The 19,054-nt window shown below is 52.1% G+C and overlaps 1 protein-coding gene across 1 annotated transcript in view; it reads right to left on the bottom strand.

The window, feature by feature from the left end:
- The window catches only part of LOC114513663 (ataxin-10), a 120,756-nt gene that overhangs the window by 91,094 nt on the left and 10,608 nt on the right, over positions 1 to 19,054 (bottom strand). The window contains exons 2-3 of the mRNA XM_028533027.2: positions 12,190 to 12,381; positions 8,450 to 8,532 (exon numbers count right to left, since the gene is read on the bottom strand). Coding sequence (XP_028388828.1) covers positions 8,450 to 8,532; positions 12,190 to 12,381 — 275 coding nt within the window. The remainder of the gene's footprint in view (positions 1 to 8,449; positions 8,533 to 12,189; positions 12,382 to 19,054) is intronic.

The raw sequence follows: 19,054 nt of genomic DNA, 5'->3' as shown, positions 1-19,054 counted from the left end.
GTCCTCCCAGACAGTGGGGCAGTATTCGGGGCCAAAAGGACATTATTGCCGGGCCGTGCAAAGACACAGAGGAAACGTCAATGCATATGACTAGGAGAAAGATGCCAGTCCGAAGAGGCTACACGCTGTGTGGTTCCCACCCTGCGACTTTCTGGAAAAGGCCGAGCCGTGCAGATGGCCAAAAAGATCCGGGGCTGCCAGGAGTCAGGGGAGGGAGGGATGAGCAGGCGGGCAGAGGGCGGAGAAACCGCTCCTCACTGCACTACAGTGGTGGACACCTGTCAAACCCTCAGAATGCACCAAGAGTGACCCTGCATGCAGACTATGGCCCCCAGGCGACAAGGACGTGCCAGCGTAGGCTCATCGCCTGTCACAAACAAACTGCTCTGGGGCCAGGTGTTGACAGCAGGAAAGGCTGTGCGGGTGTGGGGGCAGGAGACACATGAGAAACCTCCATACCTTCTCAATTCTGCCGAGAACCTAGAACAGCTCTGAAAAATAAGGTATTATTTAAAAAAAAAAGAGTAACAGCAAAATAAAACTGTTGAGGGGCCAAAAAGAAAAAGGAGCCATAAATTCAACTCCCAACTTAACGTGAACCTGCAAAGCCACCTAGCCTTCACAGGACCCAGTCTGCTCAGCACACAGCGGGACGGCACCACCCACCCGCAGAGCTGCTGGAGGGCTGAAACGTGGACTCGCTGCGAGTGCTGAGTGCGCCACAGGGAGCACGTGAAACGCCCACCAGGCCGCTACCTGTAACCAGCACACACCATGGACTTGGTACACACTGGCCTAAAAAGTCAGATTTTCAGATTTTAAATTAACACGTGTGTTCGGTCCCGTGGCCAGAGGCTCTGCACGGAGACCCCGAGTGCTCACCGTGTGAATCTGCATCACAGAGCAGGGGAGACCAAGACCCACAGAGGCCACCTGGGGCCCGACCAGGGTCACACAGTTACGGAGAAGCACAATTCTGGATCGCGACGGCAGCGACCCAGTGTGGGAGGAGTGGCGCCTCGTGACCCGCAGAAGCTGCACCTGGAAGCTGTAGGGAATGTCATTAACCAAAAGGGGATTTAAACGGCCGCAGCACACGCAGCCCCCGCGAGGACACCGGGCACGCCGACAACGTCTCACCATGTGACACAGGAACAGACAGCTCTCCCCAAATGTCAACCGGATACGGAAGTTCACTGACCACCTTGGAATTATACCATAGAAACAGATCCCCCAGGTAATGAGAACACCCCATGGTCTGAAACTAAGAGATACAGTTCTAAATGATCCCTGGGGACAAAAAAGAAATCACAATGGAAGTAGCCTTCGAGAAGATCACTCAAAAGAGAGAAAAGGCACCAGTAACAGAGAAAAACTTTCAGAAATGAAAGAGCATATGGCCACAGATCTCGAAGACATCAAAGAAAAGAAAATTGTGAGATATTACAAATAACGTAATGCCAAACTGTTTGAAAATTTAAATAAAATAACCAAAACCCTAGAATATAACTAACACAAACTGACTCTATAAAGAATTCTGTAAAATATTCAGGAAAAGCCTGAAGAGTCCTCTAACCATTAAGGAAATTGAATTAGCAGTCCCCAAAATTATCTCCTCAAAAAGACGACCCAGACCCAGAATGTGGCCAGCTCACGTTCAAGGAAAAATAATTCCAGTTCACCCAGCTCCCCCAGGGAACGCTAGAAGAGGGAGGAGAGTCCCCGACCGGCTTCGTGAGGCCAGCACGGCTGTGAGGCCCGGGTCGGGACATGGCAGCGTCAGGAAGGAGAACAGGCATGGCCCTAAACGATACGCTGACAAAGCGAGTCCACTGCTTTGAACGGCATCTCACGTGTCCTGTGACAGCGCTGAACTCGTGTCTCTGCTGAAAGCCACTTGAACACTAGAAATCACAACGTCTGACCTGTGAAGGACGAAACCACACGAGCATCTCAAATACTGCAGAAGACACATTCGATGAAATCAAACCCTCATTCATAATTTAAAACAAGGCAAAAGCCCCTCGCCATCGGAGAACAGAAGGAGACTTCTTTAACCTAAAAAGAGGTATCAACAACAAAAACCCCACAGTGTACGCAGTGACCGACGGCCAGCTGCGGAGAACCAGGGCACGCCCCCGGAAGGGAGCGGGCAAGGGGGCCTGGAACGAGCACTCCCGGACGCTCTGGCACTGAACACCTCAGTCAGCACGACAGCGCAACGAAAGGCTCAAGAAGTGGAAAAGGAGCGGCTAAACTGTCATTTTGTCCCCAACAGATGAAACGTCCTTTCTAGTCTACATAGAAAATGTATTTTAAACCTATTAATCTGTTTGAATTACTAAGAGCTATAAATGTTGCTGGGTGCAAAGTCAATATTCAAAAATGCATAATATTTCTATATACAGAAAGTGAGCAAAAATCAAGAAAAGAAACCATTTATAAAAGCACCAAAAATACAAATAAAAATGCATGCCACTAAAAAATCTTCTAAAAATAAGATGAATAATAAAGTAGAACGAAGTAAGTGGAGAGTTATACCACTTTCACGGATCAGAGGACTAGATTAAGCGCCAATCCCATCTGAATCACAACAGGGGGCGTGTGTATGTGGGATTTCACACACCAGAGAATGTGGCTAGTTTGCGTGTGTGTGTGTGTGCACAATGGAGGCACAAAGGGCTGAGATGAGGTTCGAAGCAATGCGGTGAGCGGGCTCGCTCTCACAAGACAGTAAGCAGCCGTGGCAAGACAGCGCGGTGCTGGGGCAGGTAAACAAAGCAACAGAACAAAACAGAGCAAGGGACGGACTCAAACCTAAGCTGATATGTGACTAGCGACAAATTAAAATGAAACCGCAGATAGGAAGTAAAAGAGTCTTTTCAAAAACAAGGCGGGGACAACCGGGTATGAGTAGGAAAAAATGAAAACTGAACTCTTTGCTCCCACACACAGAAGATTCAAGTCCATGTACTAACCTAAATGTAAAACAGTAAAAAAAAAAACAAAAAAACCACTGTAGAATAAGAACTATTTTGAGACGACTCATAAAATAATACCCATAAAGAAAAATACTAGTAAACTATATTATATTAATAGACTACATTAAAATTAAAAACATTTTTTTCTCAAAAGGTACCACAAAGAGAGTTAAAAACAACAAAGAAAACTATCCACAGAACAGGAAAAGATACAGAACACATAACCGAAACAGGATTTATACACAGAATATATTAAAAGAGCTCTCAGAAATCATTTAAAAAGACAAGCAATCCAATAAAAAAGTAGACCAAAAACACCGAGACCCTGAAAACCATCTCATAAAACAAGGCAGACGAGACGAAGGCGAGGAGGGCGCGCGCGCACACACACACACACACACACACAGACGAGCAGCGCCCGGCCCCAGGGGAGAGATGGAGACGCCGCTCCGCACCCACCAGAGCTACTCCGCACGCCTGTGTGCTGCAGCGTGGCCGGGGCTTGGGGTTCCGTGAAGCCCTCTCCACCCCGGATGGACTGCAGGAGCCCCGTTACTCAGGTGTCACGCAGGGCGCTTTTGAGAGGGCACCACTACCAATAAGGGCCCCTCGGCTCCAAATAAACCCTTCAGTGCCCGCCCTGCGGACGGAGCTGGGCCCTTGGAGAGCCAGCCTTGGCAGCAGGGGCGCGGGAGGAACTCGGGGGAGCAGCATTCCCTCCCCCCCCAGGCCCCCGTGGTTGGCGGTTCTCCAGCGATCAGCCCCTGCGGAGCCTGACAACGTCTCGGGGCGCTCAGGGCACAGCTCAGTCATGGTCCCTCCCTGCAGACAACGTCCCCCTGCACCCCACGACCCCCTCGTGAAGGAGGTGTCAGTAGTCCCCCCCATACAGGAGAGGAAACCGACGTTCAAACAGCCGCTCACTCAGGACATGCTCCTTGTAAGTGGTGTGAGGACAGCGGGCAAAGAGGCCCGTCCCGGGGACAGGGCTTACGGCTGGTCACCGGAGGTCAAAAGCCACCGGAGGGTCTGACACGAAATGAAAGACTTCGCTCCATTAAAGGAATTCCCAGGAGACAGTTTTCAGAGCAAGTGAACTTTCAAAGACCTTAAACTTCCCAGATTTCCGCTTTGCTAGAGGAGAGAAGCCGGCCTGCTGATCCGGCCCCAGACCTCCGACCTCTGACCTGGGACTTTGGCAGGGTCTGGGCCTGCCCCTCACCCCCGGTGGCCAGAAGCCTGGCTGGGCACCGGGCAGGCTGCGGGCTCCCGAGCCTCCGGGCAGAGCAGCTGCAAGGACGGAAAGCACGAGGTGCCCGCGCTCCGCACCGCTCACCTACTCCTGCCGCTAACCCAACACCTGGCAGTGTGAAGCGAGGGGCAGAACTGGGGCCAAAAATCAAAACTCTGAAATTTTAAAAAGTGTACAAGGAAAGTGATGAGCCCAGAACCTCAAAACTAAATTAACAGTATAATCGAAAACAAAGACGCAGGATTCAGAACTGTACACGTACACACATACCCGTATATACAAATACTGAAAAATGACTAAAAAACAAGTCGAGTGTGTTTAATGTGGCCTGCACAGGTAATGAGGATTGTTTTTCTTTCTACTTTTCTGAACTTTTAAATGTCACTCTATAATAAAATTATAAAATGTTTATAATAAAAAACTCTTCATTTTTAATCATAAGATGTTGTAGTCTTAGATGACACTGATATTTCTACGGAGTACTTAGAGTACGAACACCAACCCGTGTAAAACCTAACACACCAAAGAGGGCAACCAGGGGCACCGGCCTGCACGCGGGCAGCAGGCGCCGGAGCGCGGTCCCGCGGAGGAAAAGGGTCCGAGACGTCCCGGAAACGAGAGAAGAAAACGCCGGACAAGTACAAATGACAGTCTGCTTTTACCAAACAGCTTATCAAATGATCTTTAGGTAAATACTGCAAACGTTACAAAGCCCCTCAGAAATCCCAACATTATTTTTACAGATTAGAAAAGAGTAAAGGCCAAAAACAACACCAATAGCTCAATTAAAATAACTCCTGCTTGTGTTTACATAAAATTTGATGAGCATAATATATTCGTCACACCACTGTAATTATTCTCTGAAAATAATACTCTAAATATTATTTTGACAATGTAATTATAGTTCTTACCTCAAACGTGGTTAACAAAAAACTGGCACAGATGGCCTGCTAAATTCTACCGAGAACAACGTTCTCACAGAGAAACGGAGAGTCAATGGGCACCTCATTAGGAGCCAGAATTACCTTTTAAAAAATTTGTGTTAGGTTCGAACTAACACACCGTAAATGTTTTTAAGTTCCGTTGTTGAATCCAAGGTTCATTGAATTCCTGATAAAATTCCGTAACATCAGTAGCTGCCTTTTTCAAGAAGGGGCGAGGAAACTCCACTTGTTTTCCTTCCTGCCTCGGGACGGCCTCCCGCCTCTGCGTCCGAGCACGGCTCCCTGCTCGAGGCCGACACGGCCGGAGTGCTGCAGGTTAGACCGAAATAAGCACGTTCCCTGCGCACAGACTGGGAGGCACAGCACCAACAACGTGGCAACTCTCCCCCCAGAATCTATAAACTCCACACAATTCCTAGAATCCACAATATAATTTGAGTAGACAAAAGTATAACCCTTTGTCTTCTCTGAGCAGACAAAGAGCCCAATTAAAACCTGGGCCGAGGACTGGAGTGGCCATTTCCCCAAAGAGAACTAACGAATGGCCAACAAGCACAGGGCACGCTCAGCGTCACTAATCACTGCGGAACTTCCAAAGACCGTCAGCTTTCTACATCTTCATATCCACCAGGAGGACTGTGACCTAAACAGAGGGAAATAAATTTTGGCCAGCATGTGGAGAAACTGGAACCTTGTACATTGTGGGTGAAAATGTAAAGTGGTTTAGCTGCTGTGGAAAAGTGTGACAGTTCCTTTAAAATGCGTACAGGTAGCCCAGCAATCCCCCCCTTGGGGGTGCGCCCACAGGAACTGCGGGCAGGTGCTCAGACCAGTGCGGGCACGTGCGTGTAACATGCAGGCCGCACGACAGCTGGATGGTGGAACCCACCCAGACGTCCATCGCCCAGTGACTGGGCAAAGAAAACGTGGCACGAGCATTTACTGGAATACTTTCCAGGCATTACAAATAAAGTGCTGATATGTGCTACGACATGAATGAACCTCAAAAAACACTATGCTAAAGAAAAAGCCAGACACAAAAGATCCTGCAATTCTACGACTCCCTATCCAAGAAATACCCAGAACAGGTAACCCCACAAAGACAGAAGGCAGAATGGTGGCTGCCAGGGCTCCGGACAAATGGAACACAGCCGGTCGGGGGCACCGAGTTTCCTTTGGGGGGTGCAAAAATCCATGCAATTCGACAGAGGTGGTGGGTGTACAGCCCTGTGAATGCATTAAATGCCGCAGCTTAGGGTGGTTACTTTTATCTTCTATGGATCTGGCGTCAACAAAATGTGGGAGAGAGCAGAGCGCAGAGAAAATGGACGCAGGGGGACACGGAGTCGGGCAAGGCATTTTGCAGATGCCAAACAGGACGGCGCGCTGTACTCTGATGAGAGGGCGGGAAGAGGGAAGAGCCGACGCGGCCCAGAGACCGGGGACAACTGCAGGGCACGAGTGTCTGCGTGCATGAGTGGAGCGCCGGTCCGGCTGATGGCTCTTTAATCACAGCGTTCGCTCGCGGGGCACTTCCTCTGGCGTCTTATTTCGGGCCCGTTGTCACGGGAGAAACCCACGGCCCGCCGCGGCCCCGCCGGGCTGCCGGGGACACACAGCCGCCACACCAGCGTTTGTCAGCAATTACAGAACGCAGGGCGTTCTGAGCTCTCTCTGAATCACCCCGCCACACACAGACTTCCGAAATAGCTGCCTTCCCGTGCAGGGCAGTGAAGTATGTCTTCTACGGCTGACTTTTAATTCCCCACGTTGCGCACTGAGGCTTTCATTTTATTACAAAATGGAGTTAACAAAAATAACTTTACAACATCTTTAAAACACTTTACAACTACCCCTACATCCTATCAAGTTCTTGAGAATGTTTGAAAACTTATTGTTGTTTTAAAAAACCAAGAGCAAACACTTTGTAAATTTTTAGATAACTTAATTCAAAAATGATTACGATTTCCCAAAGGAAGAATTCTAAGTCATATAAAAAGATGTAGGAATGTTAACAAATGAGCTTTAAATAAAAACACCAAGACATCACAGAACAGAACGAGAATTAAGCTGAGCCGGGCAGCCCCCTCCACCCAGACCTCACCCGGTCCGCTCCGGGCCACAGCTGCCCAGCCCGTGCAGGGAGGCCCGCACCCGCACCCGCACGTCCCCGCGAAGGCAAGTGTGCCTCGCCTCCCATCCGCACAGGCATTAGGGACTGCACGTGCTGAAGGAGTCCATTTATAACTCAAATCACTTCAAATACAGCTGGAGATGTCTCACCTTAAAGAAGTATTTGTTGAAGTGTGTTATACTTTCTTTACTAAAAAGAATTTTTAACTACATCTGCTTATAAGCCAGATATTTACACTGAGATTTTCTTATTAAATGGCTTGCATTTACCCATAAAGTATTTCAGCTCTTTGGATGAAGACATCATGTATTAAAATTCTATGTTTTTTAAATGTGATGTTAAGATAATAACCCAAGTTCAAAGGAGAAACATCGATGCCAACAGTTCAAGAACCAGGAACACCCGAACAAGTCTGGGAGAGCCCCCCGGCCCTCAGAACGAGCAGCACGGGCCACCCCCCCGGCCCCCGAGGACGGCCACCAACAGCCAGAGCTGTCCTCCCGCTCCATCGGTGGCTCCCCAGACATCCTTCTTGGGCATCGCTAGTGTCTGGCTGCCCTCAACGGAACGTCAGCACCCTGAGGGCAGGGATCTTTGTCCCCTGCAGTCCCTGTCCCACCACACCAATACCTCCCTCGGGACCTGCCCTGTGCTACTGGCTGGGCTGCGCTATAAAGTGCCATGACAGGAGGGGCAGGTGTGGGCAGGGCGGGGCCTCCCTCCTCCGAGTGCACATGGCCATTTTCTTCCTGTGCCCTCACGTGGTCCTCCTTGGGTGCGTCTGTGTCCTGATGTCCTCTTCTTACAAGGACACCAGTCACACTGGACTAGGGCCACACACATGACCCCATCTTACCCTGATTACCTTGCTAGAGGTTCTGTCTCCAAATACAGGCACAGCCTGGGGGACCAGGCGTCAGGACGCCACCCGTGGATTTGGGGGAACACAGCTGGGCCCAGAGCAGAGGTAGGAAAGCAACCTGCTGCGACGTCTCTTATGCTGTCCCTTTAACATCACTAACAACGTCTCTCTGCACCGTCACAGGCATCTGCTCTAATGAATGACGCAATACCCAGGGTGCTGGTGTTCGAGCCCGCCTCAAAGGTACGAATAACCCACGGATCGCACTGCAGTTACCTGTCAGCAGCGCCTCCTGTTCCGCTCGCAGTTCCCGGAAGAGAAGGATCAAATCCACGGCTATGCCGACTGTATCCAAGTTCCTGTACCACGTTGTGAAGAGAGACAAAGAGAGACAAAGTCAGACCCCTTCCCAAGCCTGCATGTCAAAGGTCCAAACACAGCGCCGAGCCTGCCGGTGCCAGTTCCTGTGTCCGGCAGGACAAGGTCCTCCCGGGGGCGCCATTGGGCTCCCCAAGCCTATAGTTATGTGACCTCCCAGGGCAAAGGGCACTCCACAGTCAGGGGCATGTATATAGGATATATATATATGTATTAAGGATGCCGAAAACGGAAGAGCATCCTGGGGTCTCAGGCGGGGCCGGCAGCGTCTCGGGGTCCTTGTAGGAGGACGACAGGGGTCGCAGTCAGGGAGGGGCACGCGCCGAGGAATGCACGCAGCCGCTGGAGGCTGGGAAAGGCCTCCAGGCGGGCTGCTACGCATCGACCCATGTGAACTTCTGAGTCCAGAGCTGTAAAATGGTGAGTCCGTGTTGTGTCAAGCTGCTAGTTGTGGTAATCTGTCATGGCAGCCACGGGAAACATACAGATTTGGGTGGCAGAAGCGGGGTGCCACTGTAACGAACACCTAAAAGGCAGGAGAGGCTCTGAAACTGGGCAGCAGGCAGGGGCTGGGAGCACTCTGAGGCACGCGATGGGAAGGCCCCCATCGCCCCGAACAGACCCTGGGGAAACCTGGGCACGGAGGGCCCTGCAGGCGAGGACTCAGCCACGAAGAGGAGCGCGTTACTGAAAACAGGGGGAGGCCGTGCTGTTCACACGGCGGTCAAAGCCCAGCTGAGCTGTGCGTGGAGGCCAAACGCACGCACTACGAACCTGGCCACTGTCACTGGACAGATTTCTGAGCAACTGGTCTAAGGCCTGATTTCTTCTTGCTGCTTCAAACGCGACAGGGAGAGATACACAAAGGAACGAAGAGGGAACGGACCTCCGTGGTTTCCAGAACTCTCGGCTTACCCAGACCGCAAAAGCTGCTGAACCCTGGCGACCACCAGGAAAAGGGTGCTCTGGGGAGAGAGCCGCGCCGCGGCTGGCCGGCCTCGCGGTGGTGGCGTCCCCTCAGTCCCCTCAGCCCACACCAGGAGCAGAGACGGCATTACCCACCACGAAAGCTCTCTGGTGGGCCCTTTCGTCTAACGGGAACCCCCATGGTATCCGCGTGAGACCCACGGGGATTCCAAGACTGTTACACTGGTCGAAACTCCGCCAGCTTGAACAGAATGCACAGAGGCACGATGAAGTCAAAGAAGGTGGCCGGACTCCCAGACTCCTACCGGTGGGAACTAGGCTGCACACAGGACTCCGCGGCTCTCCCCTACTCTGGGGGCGGGGCCGGGGGCGGGGCCTCCAGCTGCAGAGGCTCACTGCTGAGCCCTGAGACCTAAGTTTGCCCGACGGGACTTTGAAACTGCTCAGGACCAGCGCCGCCTTTTCCCCTCCATTGTCCCTGCTTCTAAAGGGGACCTCTGAAACTGTCCCCCTACGCCTGTCCCAGCGCTGCATCCGAGTCAGAGCTTGTCTTCTAGCCTCGCGGGCCGTGGGACACAGCCACACCCACCCGTCCTGCGCTGTCGGCAGGTGCTCGCACACGGCCGGGGGGAGCCAAGACAGTCTGACCGAGACCTCAACGCCTGAACCGCTTATTACATGGCCTGTCACAGAAACATCTCGGGGACCCCTGCGACAGGGCTCACACTTCCGAGCGGAGGTCACTGCTCCCAACAGTGTTCTCTGGGCGACGCCTGGGCCTTCACGGGACGCGGACCGCCCGCTTGGCTGTGGCAGACCCCACGCCACACTCCTGGTGGAACACAAGCCTAGTCCACACGCAGTACAATGTTCGCACAGGGGAGGGGAAAAGGTCTAAGCCTCAGCAGCATCACACTTTCGACTAACTCTTTAATAACTTAAAACCCAGAAAAACAAACATCGGTTGTGATCTGAACTTGACAGGCTCAGAACACCGGCTTCAGCTGAGGTTGGCCTTGAAGCCCGTACAGAATCTGTGTTGTATTTCTGACTAGAAAACGTTTTTCCCTGAGAGCTGATGCCCCAAACGGCTGGATTTCCCTTTAAAGTCAACAGTGAATAAATACAAATGTGGAACGTGAGGGGGGGAAAACTAACATGACTTATGTTCACTTTCACGCCAAGACGACCGTAAGCTGCACGCAGTCCAGACACCGTGGCCACCCAGAGCACAGCCCCGCCAGGAGAGCGCTGCCAAGGCACTGAATCTTGTAACCTGTGGGCTTTTCCACTCTGCACTCAAAAAAGAATATAAAGATTGTCTCCCAGGAGACCAGTATCCTGAGTGTGCCTGTTCGTGGTGCAGACGGATGAGCATGCCCAAGCCGTGTTCACGGGCGCCACGGGGCGTTTCACGAAAGTGAACTCCCTCGACACTCACCCCACTCCCGGCGGCCGCCACCGCCAGCCTGTCCCACGGAGGAGGAAACGGCACTCAGAGAGGCCAGGGCCCTGTCTAGAGACGGTGGGGTCGCACAGCCCAGGGGCAGGAGCATCTCGGGACAGTGCCAGCGCCCGCTGCCAAGCTGAGCCACCACCCGAGCCACAGAGAACGCCCGTGGGCTCTCACTGGGCTTGAACTCGCGGACGAGCCCCTTGGCCCCCCTGACCAGCAGTCCCTGACTGGCAAAAATGGAGAAACAGCAGCATGCTGTTTCCTGAGTTTGTGCTCAGGATCACAAAGGACACTGCCAGTCGAGCCCTTGGTTACACGGCCTGGACTCGGGGCGGGCTCTCGGGTCCCCGGGCAGTCCGCAGAGCACTCAGCTGGCCCGCCAGCCCACGGCCGATTCTGCACTGAGGCTCGGGCCCTCCCCGCCCCACTGCCTGGAAAGGACAGGAGACACCTGCCTCTGGCCCCCTCTTCCAGCACCAGACTCGCTGTTTTTAAAATGTTGACTATTACAATCAAGATTATAATTGTTTCTATCCATTTATCTGCAAATGGATGGCAGTTTGGTTTAGAGCTGAAGTTAAACAATCCTGGCTTTCCCCCCCTCTTCTTTCATCTTAAAAACCCCATTAATCACATCGCAGCCTCGGGTATCAGAACTGTCTAGGCAGCGCGGGGCGTCCCTGAAGTGGCTTCTGGAGCAGCCGGCGCGCCCGTCACGGCAGTGACAGGGCGGCCTGGAGGCTTGTCTGCACGGAGCTCAGGGAAGAAAGGCGAGTGCGCTCTCCGAGGCTTCTGGCCTCATCGCAGGTAAAGACATTTCATGACAAGCAGATCCCATAAACTCAAAGAGGGCAGGCGCTCCGTCCTGGGAGGGGAGAGTAACATGGAAACGGACACGCACAGCGCTGAGCGGTCCCTTGCTCAGCTCTGAACCACGTTACAAAGTGGGCGGGAAAGGAGCGGGCAACCTCGCGCCCTCTCAGGGACCTCTTGAGACAGGCCACCTCAGATGCCTGCGAACTGTGCTCCCTGTTCCAAGTAAACGCAGGGGTCACTCGTTAAAACAGTGAAACAAATAAAACGTTTGCGACTACGAGGCCCAGAGCAGGCAGGTCCTAGCACACATCACACCACCCTGTACTCGGTAACACGTAAGCCCAGACACCACCGCACAGGCGGACCAGCGGGACGGGCCCAGCACGCACGCAGACGCGGACGGAGAGGCACGCGAACGGGCAGGGACGAGGAGCACCACCTGATGGCGTTCTGGTTCCCAGGACACTCGATGCAAGCATTGCGGAGGCACCGGAAGCACTCTGTGATCAGCTGCAGACTGGAAGCCAGGTGCTCCACCTGGGACGGGTCCCTGCAGGCCAGCTCCACGGCGTGGGAGGACTTCTTTAAGATACCCAGGACTCTCTGGAAGATAGTCCTGGGCGCGGTTTCCCTGGAAAAAGACAAAACTTGTCACAAACCAGAAAAAAAATAACGCAATTTCCCAACGTCCTCTCCAGAACACGGCCTGCACTTACTCTAGGCCTGACAACTTGCGTTGTCTGGGCCAGTTCCCCGACCGACAACACAAAATAAAAGGGACCCCTCCGCTGGGCGCCGCCGCGTGCCAGGCACGTCCTCGCCGACCTCTCCCTGTGGCGTTCTCTAATCTGCGCCCTAAGCCAGTGCTGCCCTGCCCACTGCACAGACCAGGCAGCTGGGGCAGGGGGGTTCGGCACCTCGCAGCGCCCACGGGCAGACACGGCAGAGCCAGCAGCTCCGGCTGCAGCACTCCGGCCTCTGTACCTCCACTCCCCGGGCCAACCCAGACCCCACTGGCACGGGGCTGTCTGTGCTTCCGGTTCTGCCCTAATCCACACGGAACAGCTGCATGTCCTGCTCCAGGCAGAGCGTGCAGCCGAGTCCTGTCACCCCACGTGCACCTAAAGTACTGTTACGAGAAGCGATACTCATGCAGGACTGACTGCCTGGGAGGCGAGTAACCCACCCGTTCTCTAGATACAGAGAAGCTGGCAACACCTGCTCGGAGTGAGAGAGAGTGTGTTTGTGCATGTGCGTGTGTGAGGGCATGTGTGTGCATATGAACACATGTGTGCACATGCATGCATGTGTGTTCAATCAACTGCATGGATGGGGGAGGGAGGCAGGCAGAGAAACAGGACAGAAAGCACTCCTCAATGGAGAACGTGGCCGTCCCCACATGCCTCTCGTGCCAGGAGCGGGGCCTGGGCTGACTGTCATTCCGAAGCTAGGAAGGCCGGAATTTTCCGTGCCACAGAGCACCTAACGCGGGCCAGCTTCCTCATTCCACGACTCCCCAGACAAGCAGCCACGTTCCGACAGTAGAAGAAATACTGCTGGGTGGGGAAATGGGAGAGATTCTTGCAGATTAATTCTGTCCAGACGAATCTTCTGCTTCTGCTCTCATCCGTGATCTCAGTGCCACACCTGTTGCCCTGGATTAAGCCAAAGCATCAGGGAGCCGCACGTTTACGCAGAACTACCGACCAGGAGACGCCTGAGGCGCTGGGCTTGCTCAGGTGCAAGGAAGACCCTGCCTGTCCCTGCTTTCCCGCCCGGAAGAGACACTTCCCGCCTTGAGCTTCAGGGCCACGAGCACCTGGGCTCCACATGGTGAGTCTGTGGCTTCTGGGGAACCACCGCGCACCACACTGACGGTCTCTGTCTGGGCCTGGCCGCGGCCGCACCAAACCCGGAGCGCCTCTCTCCCACTGTGGGTCCCCCCGCGTGACTCTGAGCACCAGCCTCCTTCTTCCCACCCGGCTTTCCCTTCCCTCCGACCTCCCTCCCTTAGCTTTTACTTAACTGCATTTATTTTTTCAGGTGCTTCACATTTGTTTTGGGAAAGAGGCAGAGTGTAAATTACTCAATGAAAAATTGAGAAGCACGCATAAAATAATTTGCCGGTACCTCCCTGTGGACCCTGAAGCTTCGATTCAATGTCACAGAGATTGACCGACCAAATAAAAAGGAAAAGCTCAATAACCATATACAACAGTTAAGCATGCGAGCCATTTTTAGTGACAATATGCCATAAAAGAACATACGTGAACATTCTCAAGAAAGCTGTAAGGACACTACATACAGTGCAGACATTAACACGCTAAGAAAACACCCAAGAGTTTAAAACCTTTCAAAGAATGCCGAGAGTGAGCCCAACTTCCACGACTTAGAAGAAAAGCCTTCTTTGCTCTCACAAATGAAAGCAGAACTCTGCACCTTCGATAACCCGCAGCAAAGCCTCCTCCTCCCCGTAAGACGGCTGAGAAACATGTGCTCACACCTTGGATAAAGAAGTCAGTTTCATCTCCTTCCCGCGGGTCCTTTGCAAGCTGCCTCTCACACGGGTGTCACCTTCCTACCGTGAATGGTCTTCCCTGATGTCACTCTTTAAAACCTCAACCTTCAGCTGACTCGGAGGTGGCACCCAGCACAGCAGAAGCTCCGGGACCGAACTACGGGAGGCTAAACAAGACAGGAGCAGAGCCCTGCCCTCGGGAACCCCGGGTACCGGATATGCCAACAACAGAACACGCAGCTCCTGAAGCGTCCTGTGAATGATCCCAACGTCACACGTCCTTTGTCATCGATGCACCATGCCTTTTTCCGTTATTACACTTTCAACCAAGAGAAAAATGTTTAAACTAAAGTCAACCAAAAGATTCCTGAAATCCAATAACTACTAACAGCCACTAAAGAGTAACCATGGCAACGTCTCCCTGGCACACAGAGATTCGTACCTATGGCTCAGAGACAAAATAAGCCATGTCCAGGGTGGCTCCGTTGAGCGCCATGGCCCCGCAAAGCAAGAGGCCGCCGGCTGGGTTTCTGGTCAGGGCACACACCTGGGCGGCGGGTTCAGGCCCAGCCAGGGCATGTGCGAGAGGCAACCGGTCCTCCTTTCTCTCTCACCCTGCTGTTTCTCTCCCTCTCTTTCCACCTCCCTTCCCCTCTCTCCAAAAATAAATAAATTAAGTCATTTTAAAAAGAAAAGAAACTGGGATTGTGACCAGTGTCCCTTGCTTTCCCCAGGTTGCACACCATGGGCTCCTGAACACACCAAGCACTTGCCATCCTGTGTCTGCTCAGACGCGCACCCGCCGCCAGAATGCCCTTTCCCCGCGCACCGCCCCACCCAGCTCTCGCCTGGAGGACTCTCACGTCTCCTCACTCTCGGCCCTGGGGAACCCTCCCCCCACAGCCCCCGGGGAACCAGGTCCCACACAAGCCCCACTGGCACTCAGTCCAGAAGACTGAAATAACGTTTCCTCACACCAGATTACCTTCTCTTTGGTCCACCTCCCCGGCTAGCCCAGGAATCCCCTCAAAATAGAAACGATCTTATTCTTTTCCTTTACCTCCAGGTGTTATGCAAAACTAGCATCCACTCACTGACCACACTTGTACAATGCAAGTTTAACACGGCCATGAGACTGCCGGTGCACTCAGAGTGGCACCGGAAGGGTCCACAGCCTGTGAGGGGCCCGAACCTCTCCCGAGCCGCGCTCTGAGCCAGGCGCCCGGCGGACACGAGCAGTGAACCGGCGCACCTGGCGGCGGCGCCTGGGCGAGGGAGCTGCAGGGGCATCGGCTCAGCTCTTCCGCGGCCGTTCAGAGGTGCACGTGCCCTGGACGTGAGACTATGAAAGCGTCCTGCGTTGAGAGGCGGATGTCCTCTGACCGACATTTAACAGCCGTCTAATTTCTCCTCGCCGCTACACAATCAATGGCTACGCTTAAAGGGGGCTCAAAGGAGAGGAGCCGTGGCCCGATTCACTGTATTTAAAATTTCTTGAGAGGAGAGACTATTTCTTAGATGTGTTTATCCCTCTAAAAAGAATTGAGGGAAAACCTTTTCCTCTGGAGCCATATAATAAACAGCCATATAATAAACATACTTTTATACAATATAAAACATTAACAACCTTCATCAGAGGACAAAAAAACTTGTACTTACTAGCAGTAAATACTATGAAAGAATTTAACTCTCTTCTATACTTTTTTACCTTCTAAATAGCCTTGAAAGAAAGCTCCTTTGACATTATAGATCCAAAGCAGTCGTAGTGTGCCCCGTCTACAGATTCTGAGTTCCCTGTCAAGGCAGCACAGCTAATACGCGTAGTGATTAACGACAGGGACAGAGCTGGTAAAGATCAGCCGACTGTTCCTATATTACAAATGTTATTAATAGTAAAAGTTGCTGTCACTTCTGCTTTAACCAAACTAACACAAAATATTCACAAGGACTTGAAAAAGCTTAGCTACTTCATTCACAGGAGGCAGAAAGTACTTAAGAGGACAATTAAAATTCAACCGTTAGACATTCCTGTTAGATAGGAATGCATACCCTGAAGACAACATATAAATGAAATGTTACATTACACACAAAAAAAAGGCTTAAAAAAAGCCTTTGAATTACACAAAAGGTAGAATTTCATCTCCTTCAAGTTCGAACAGATCCGCAGGTTTGATCTTGGCAAGTCCTGTTCCAGTGAGATGATAGAAAACTGCCCGTGATCACGTGCGGCGGGCAGAGCGGCCTGACACACTGTGTGCGCACACGCCGCACGGGCGTCCATCAGCCGAGACTCCCGCCGAGGGGGAAGCCAAGTGCTCGTCACTGCGAGGCCACGGCTAAGACCTTCCTACTTGTTAAAAGATTTATTCTAATACCGTAGATTTAATTAAAAACTGGCATGTGTGGTTTATAGTAGTTCAACCACTGTCACTAAGAAAAACTATTAAAATACACATGAGTTCAGAGATTAGAGTAACAATCACTGGTTGTTACTTAAAACCATAAGCCCTGCCTGCTGATCTGACCGGGCTGATAGAGGAAAACCAGAAAGCATTTCTAGCTCCTGCCAGAAACAGCCTAGGGCAACACACTGAAATTCATCTCTGCGCAGACCTCAAAACTCTCCTCCGTTACCTCCTTTCCCCTCTCCTGTCACACCCAGGACGCCCCGGCTGTCCCTGAAGCCCAGGCCGCCCCAGGCCGCCCCATGCCGTGGGGCCGGCAGACCTCCGTAAAAAGTCAGCCAGGAACCCAGGCTCCACCCTCTCGCCCCTGCGGCTGTAACACAGATGAACAGCAGCCCCGGGCAGCAGCTGAAGGAACGTCCTGTCCTAACGAAACTCCTTCCTGGACACTGAAACCTAAAGCTCGTGTCACTTCCCCGTGTCGCAAAACTCTGTTTCCCTCAAGCACTGAAAAATGTGAAGACCATTCTTAAGCGGAAGACCACGGATCTACACGGGATGAAGAAGGGAAACGTGAAGGTGAGGAGCAAGAGGGGCAGCACACAGGAAGTGGGGGGGCCAGCGGGCTGTTCCCAGGTGCCCAACCCACTGCGAGCTGGCCCACGGGCCCGCGGGCCACATGCGGAGCTCATCGGGTTTTGTTAGTGTTTGTGTATCTAATGGGTGGCACAGAGATGCCAGAGGTACCTGGTGCGGCCGCAGGCTCGTTGCAGGAGGAGACCCAGAGGGGGAACACGTGCAGACAGGAGGGAACGCAGCCACAGTGAATGAGGCCCGGGTAGCACTCGGCAACGAGTGGGTAGAGGCAGGGAGTGTCGCGCTCACTGAAGGAAAGTCAAGGAAAGAAAAGGCCAGCAGCGCACCGAAAGGCTAACCCACGCAAACACTGAAATAACAGGTTTAAGACAGAAGAAAGGCAGAGTTAACGGCGAACTGGAGCTAAATTTCTTCCAGAAATAAGGTGAGCGGCCCGCAGGCCTCTCTCACCAGCAGGAGAGACTGTAGGTGTGGTCCACTCTGCGGCCGGGACCTGGAAAGCTGGGGGGCCCTGCAGGAGAGAGCACACCTGCCGCGCCTCGGGCCCCGCAGCGCGCTGGCTGCTGGCAGGCGGCAACAGCCTCCCGCTCAGAAGACATTCTAGGAAAGGCACGTCCTCCAACGTGGGTCCGCTTCACTTAGATCAAGGGGAAAGGGATTTGCAGATAAGCTGAGGGTAAGAAATTTTCCTGAGGGCACATGGGAAAGGTTGTGAAGCCGAAAAATCAGAAAAGGATCCACATGAGCCAGGCAATACCAGAAAACCTGGGAGCTCCCCACAGAAATTAGGAAACCAGCTTGTGCATGTCCCTTGAGACCGGGAACAAGACAGGGATGTCCATTTTCACCACTGTTGCTCAACACCGTGCTGGAAGCCCCAGCCACAGCGAACAGACAAGAAGAAATAAAAGGCATCCCAACTGGAAAGGAAGAAGTAAAACTGTTATTATTGGAGGATGATATGCTACTGTATGTAGAGAACCCTAGAAATCCCACCAAAAAACTGCTAGAACTGATCGAAGAATTCAGTCCAGCAGCAGGGTACAAAATAAAGATTCAGCCCTGGCCAGGCAGCTAGCTCAGTTGGTTGGAGCATCATCCCAATAAACCAAGACCGCGGACTCCACCCCACGGCAGGGCACATACAAAAATCAACCAAAGAATGAATAAGTAAGTGGAACAACAAATCAATGCCTATCTGTCTGTCTTGTTCTTGCTCGCTCTCTCAAAATCAATAAATAAAAAATTTAAAAATATATTTTAAAAAATAAATGTTCAGTCATGACTAGTGCAGTTCAGTGGATTGAGTGCTGGCCCGCAAACCAAAGGGTCGCTGGTTCAAATCCCAGTCAGGGCACGTGCCTGGGTTGCGGGCCAGGTCCTCAGTTAGGGGTACTCAAGAGGCAACCACACATTAATGTTTCTCTTCCTCTTTCTCCCTCTCTCCCCCTCTCTAAAAATAAGTAAATCAAATATTTAAAATAAATAAATATTCAGAAATCAGTTTCATTTTTATACGACAATAATGAAGTATTGGAAAGGATAGCTTCAAAAAATCCCATTTGCAATTACATCAAAAAAATGAAATAAAATACCTGGGAATAAAATTAACCAAGGAGGTACAAAAATCTGTATTTGGAAAATTATAAGACACTGAAGAAAGAAACTGAAAATACAAATAAATGGAAGCATATACTGTGCTCATGGACAGAAAGAATTAATGTTATTAAAATGCCCATACTACCCAAAGCAATCTACAGAGTCAACACAACTCCTATCAAAGT

The sequence above is a fragment of the Phyllostomus discolor genome, chromosome 2 (genome assembly GCF_004126475.2).
Source record: "Phyllostomus discolor isolate MPI-MPIP mPhyDis1 chromosome 2, mPhyDis1.pri.v3, whole genome shotgun sequence".
NCBI lineage: Eukaryota > Metazoa > Chordata > Mammalia > Chiroptera > Phyllostomidae > Phyllostomus > Phyllostomus discolor.
Note: the sequence above shows the minus strand (reverse complement) of the source record. Positions and strands in the feature narration are given on the sequence as shown.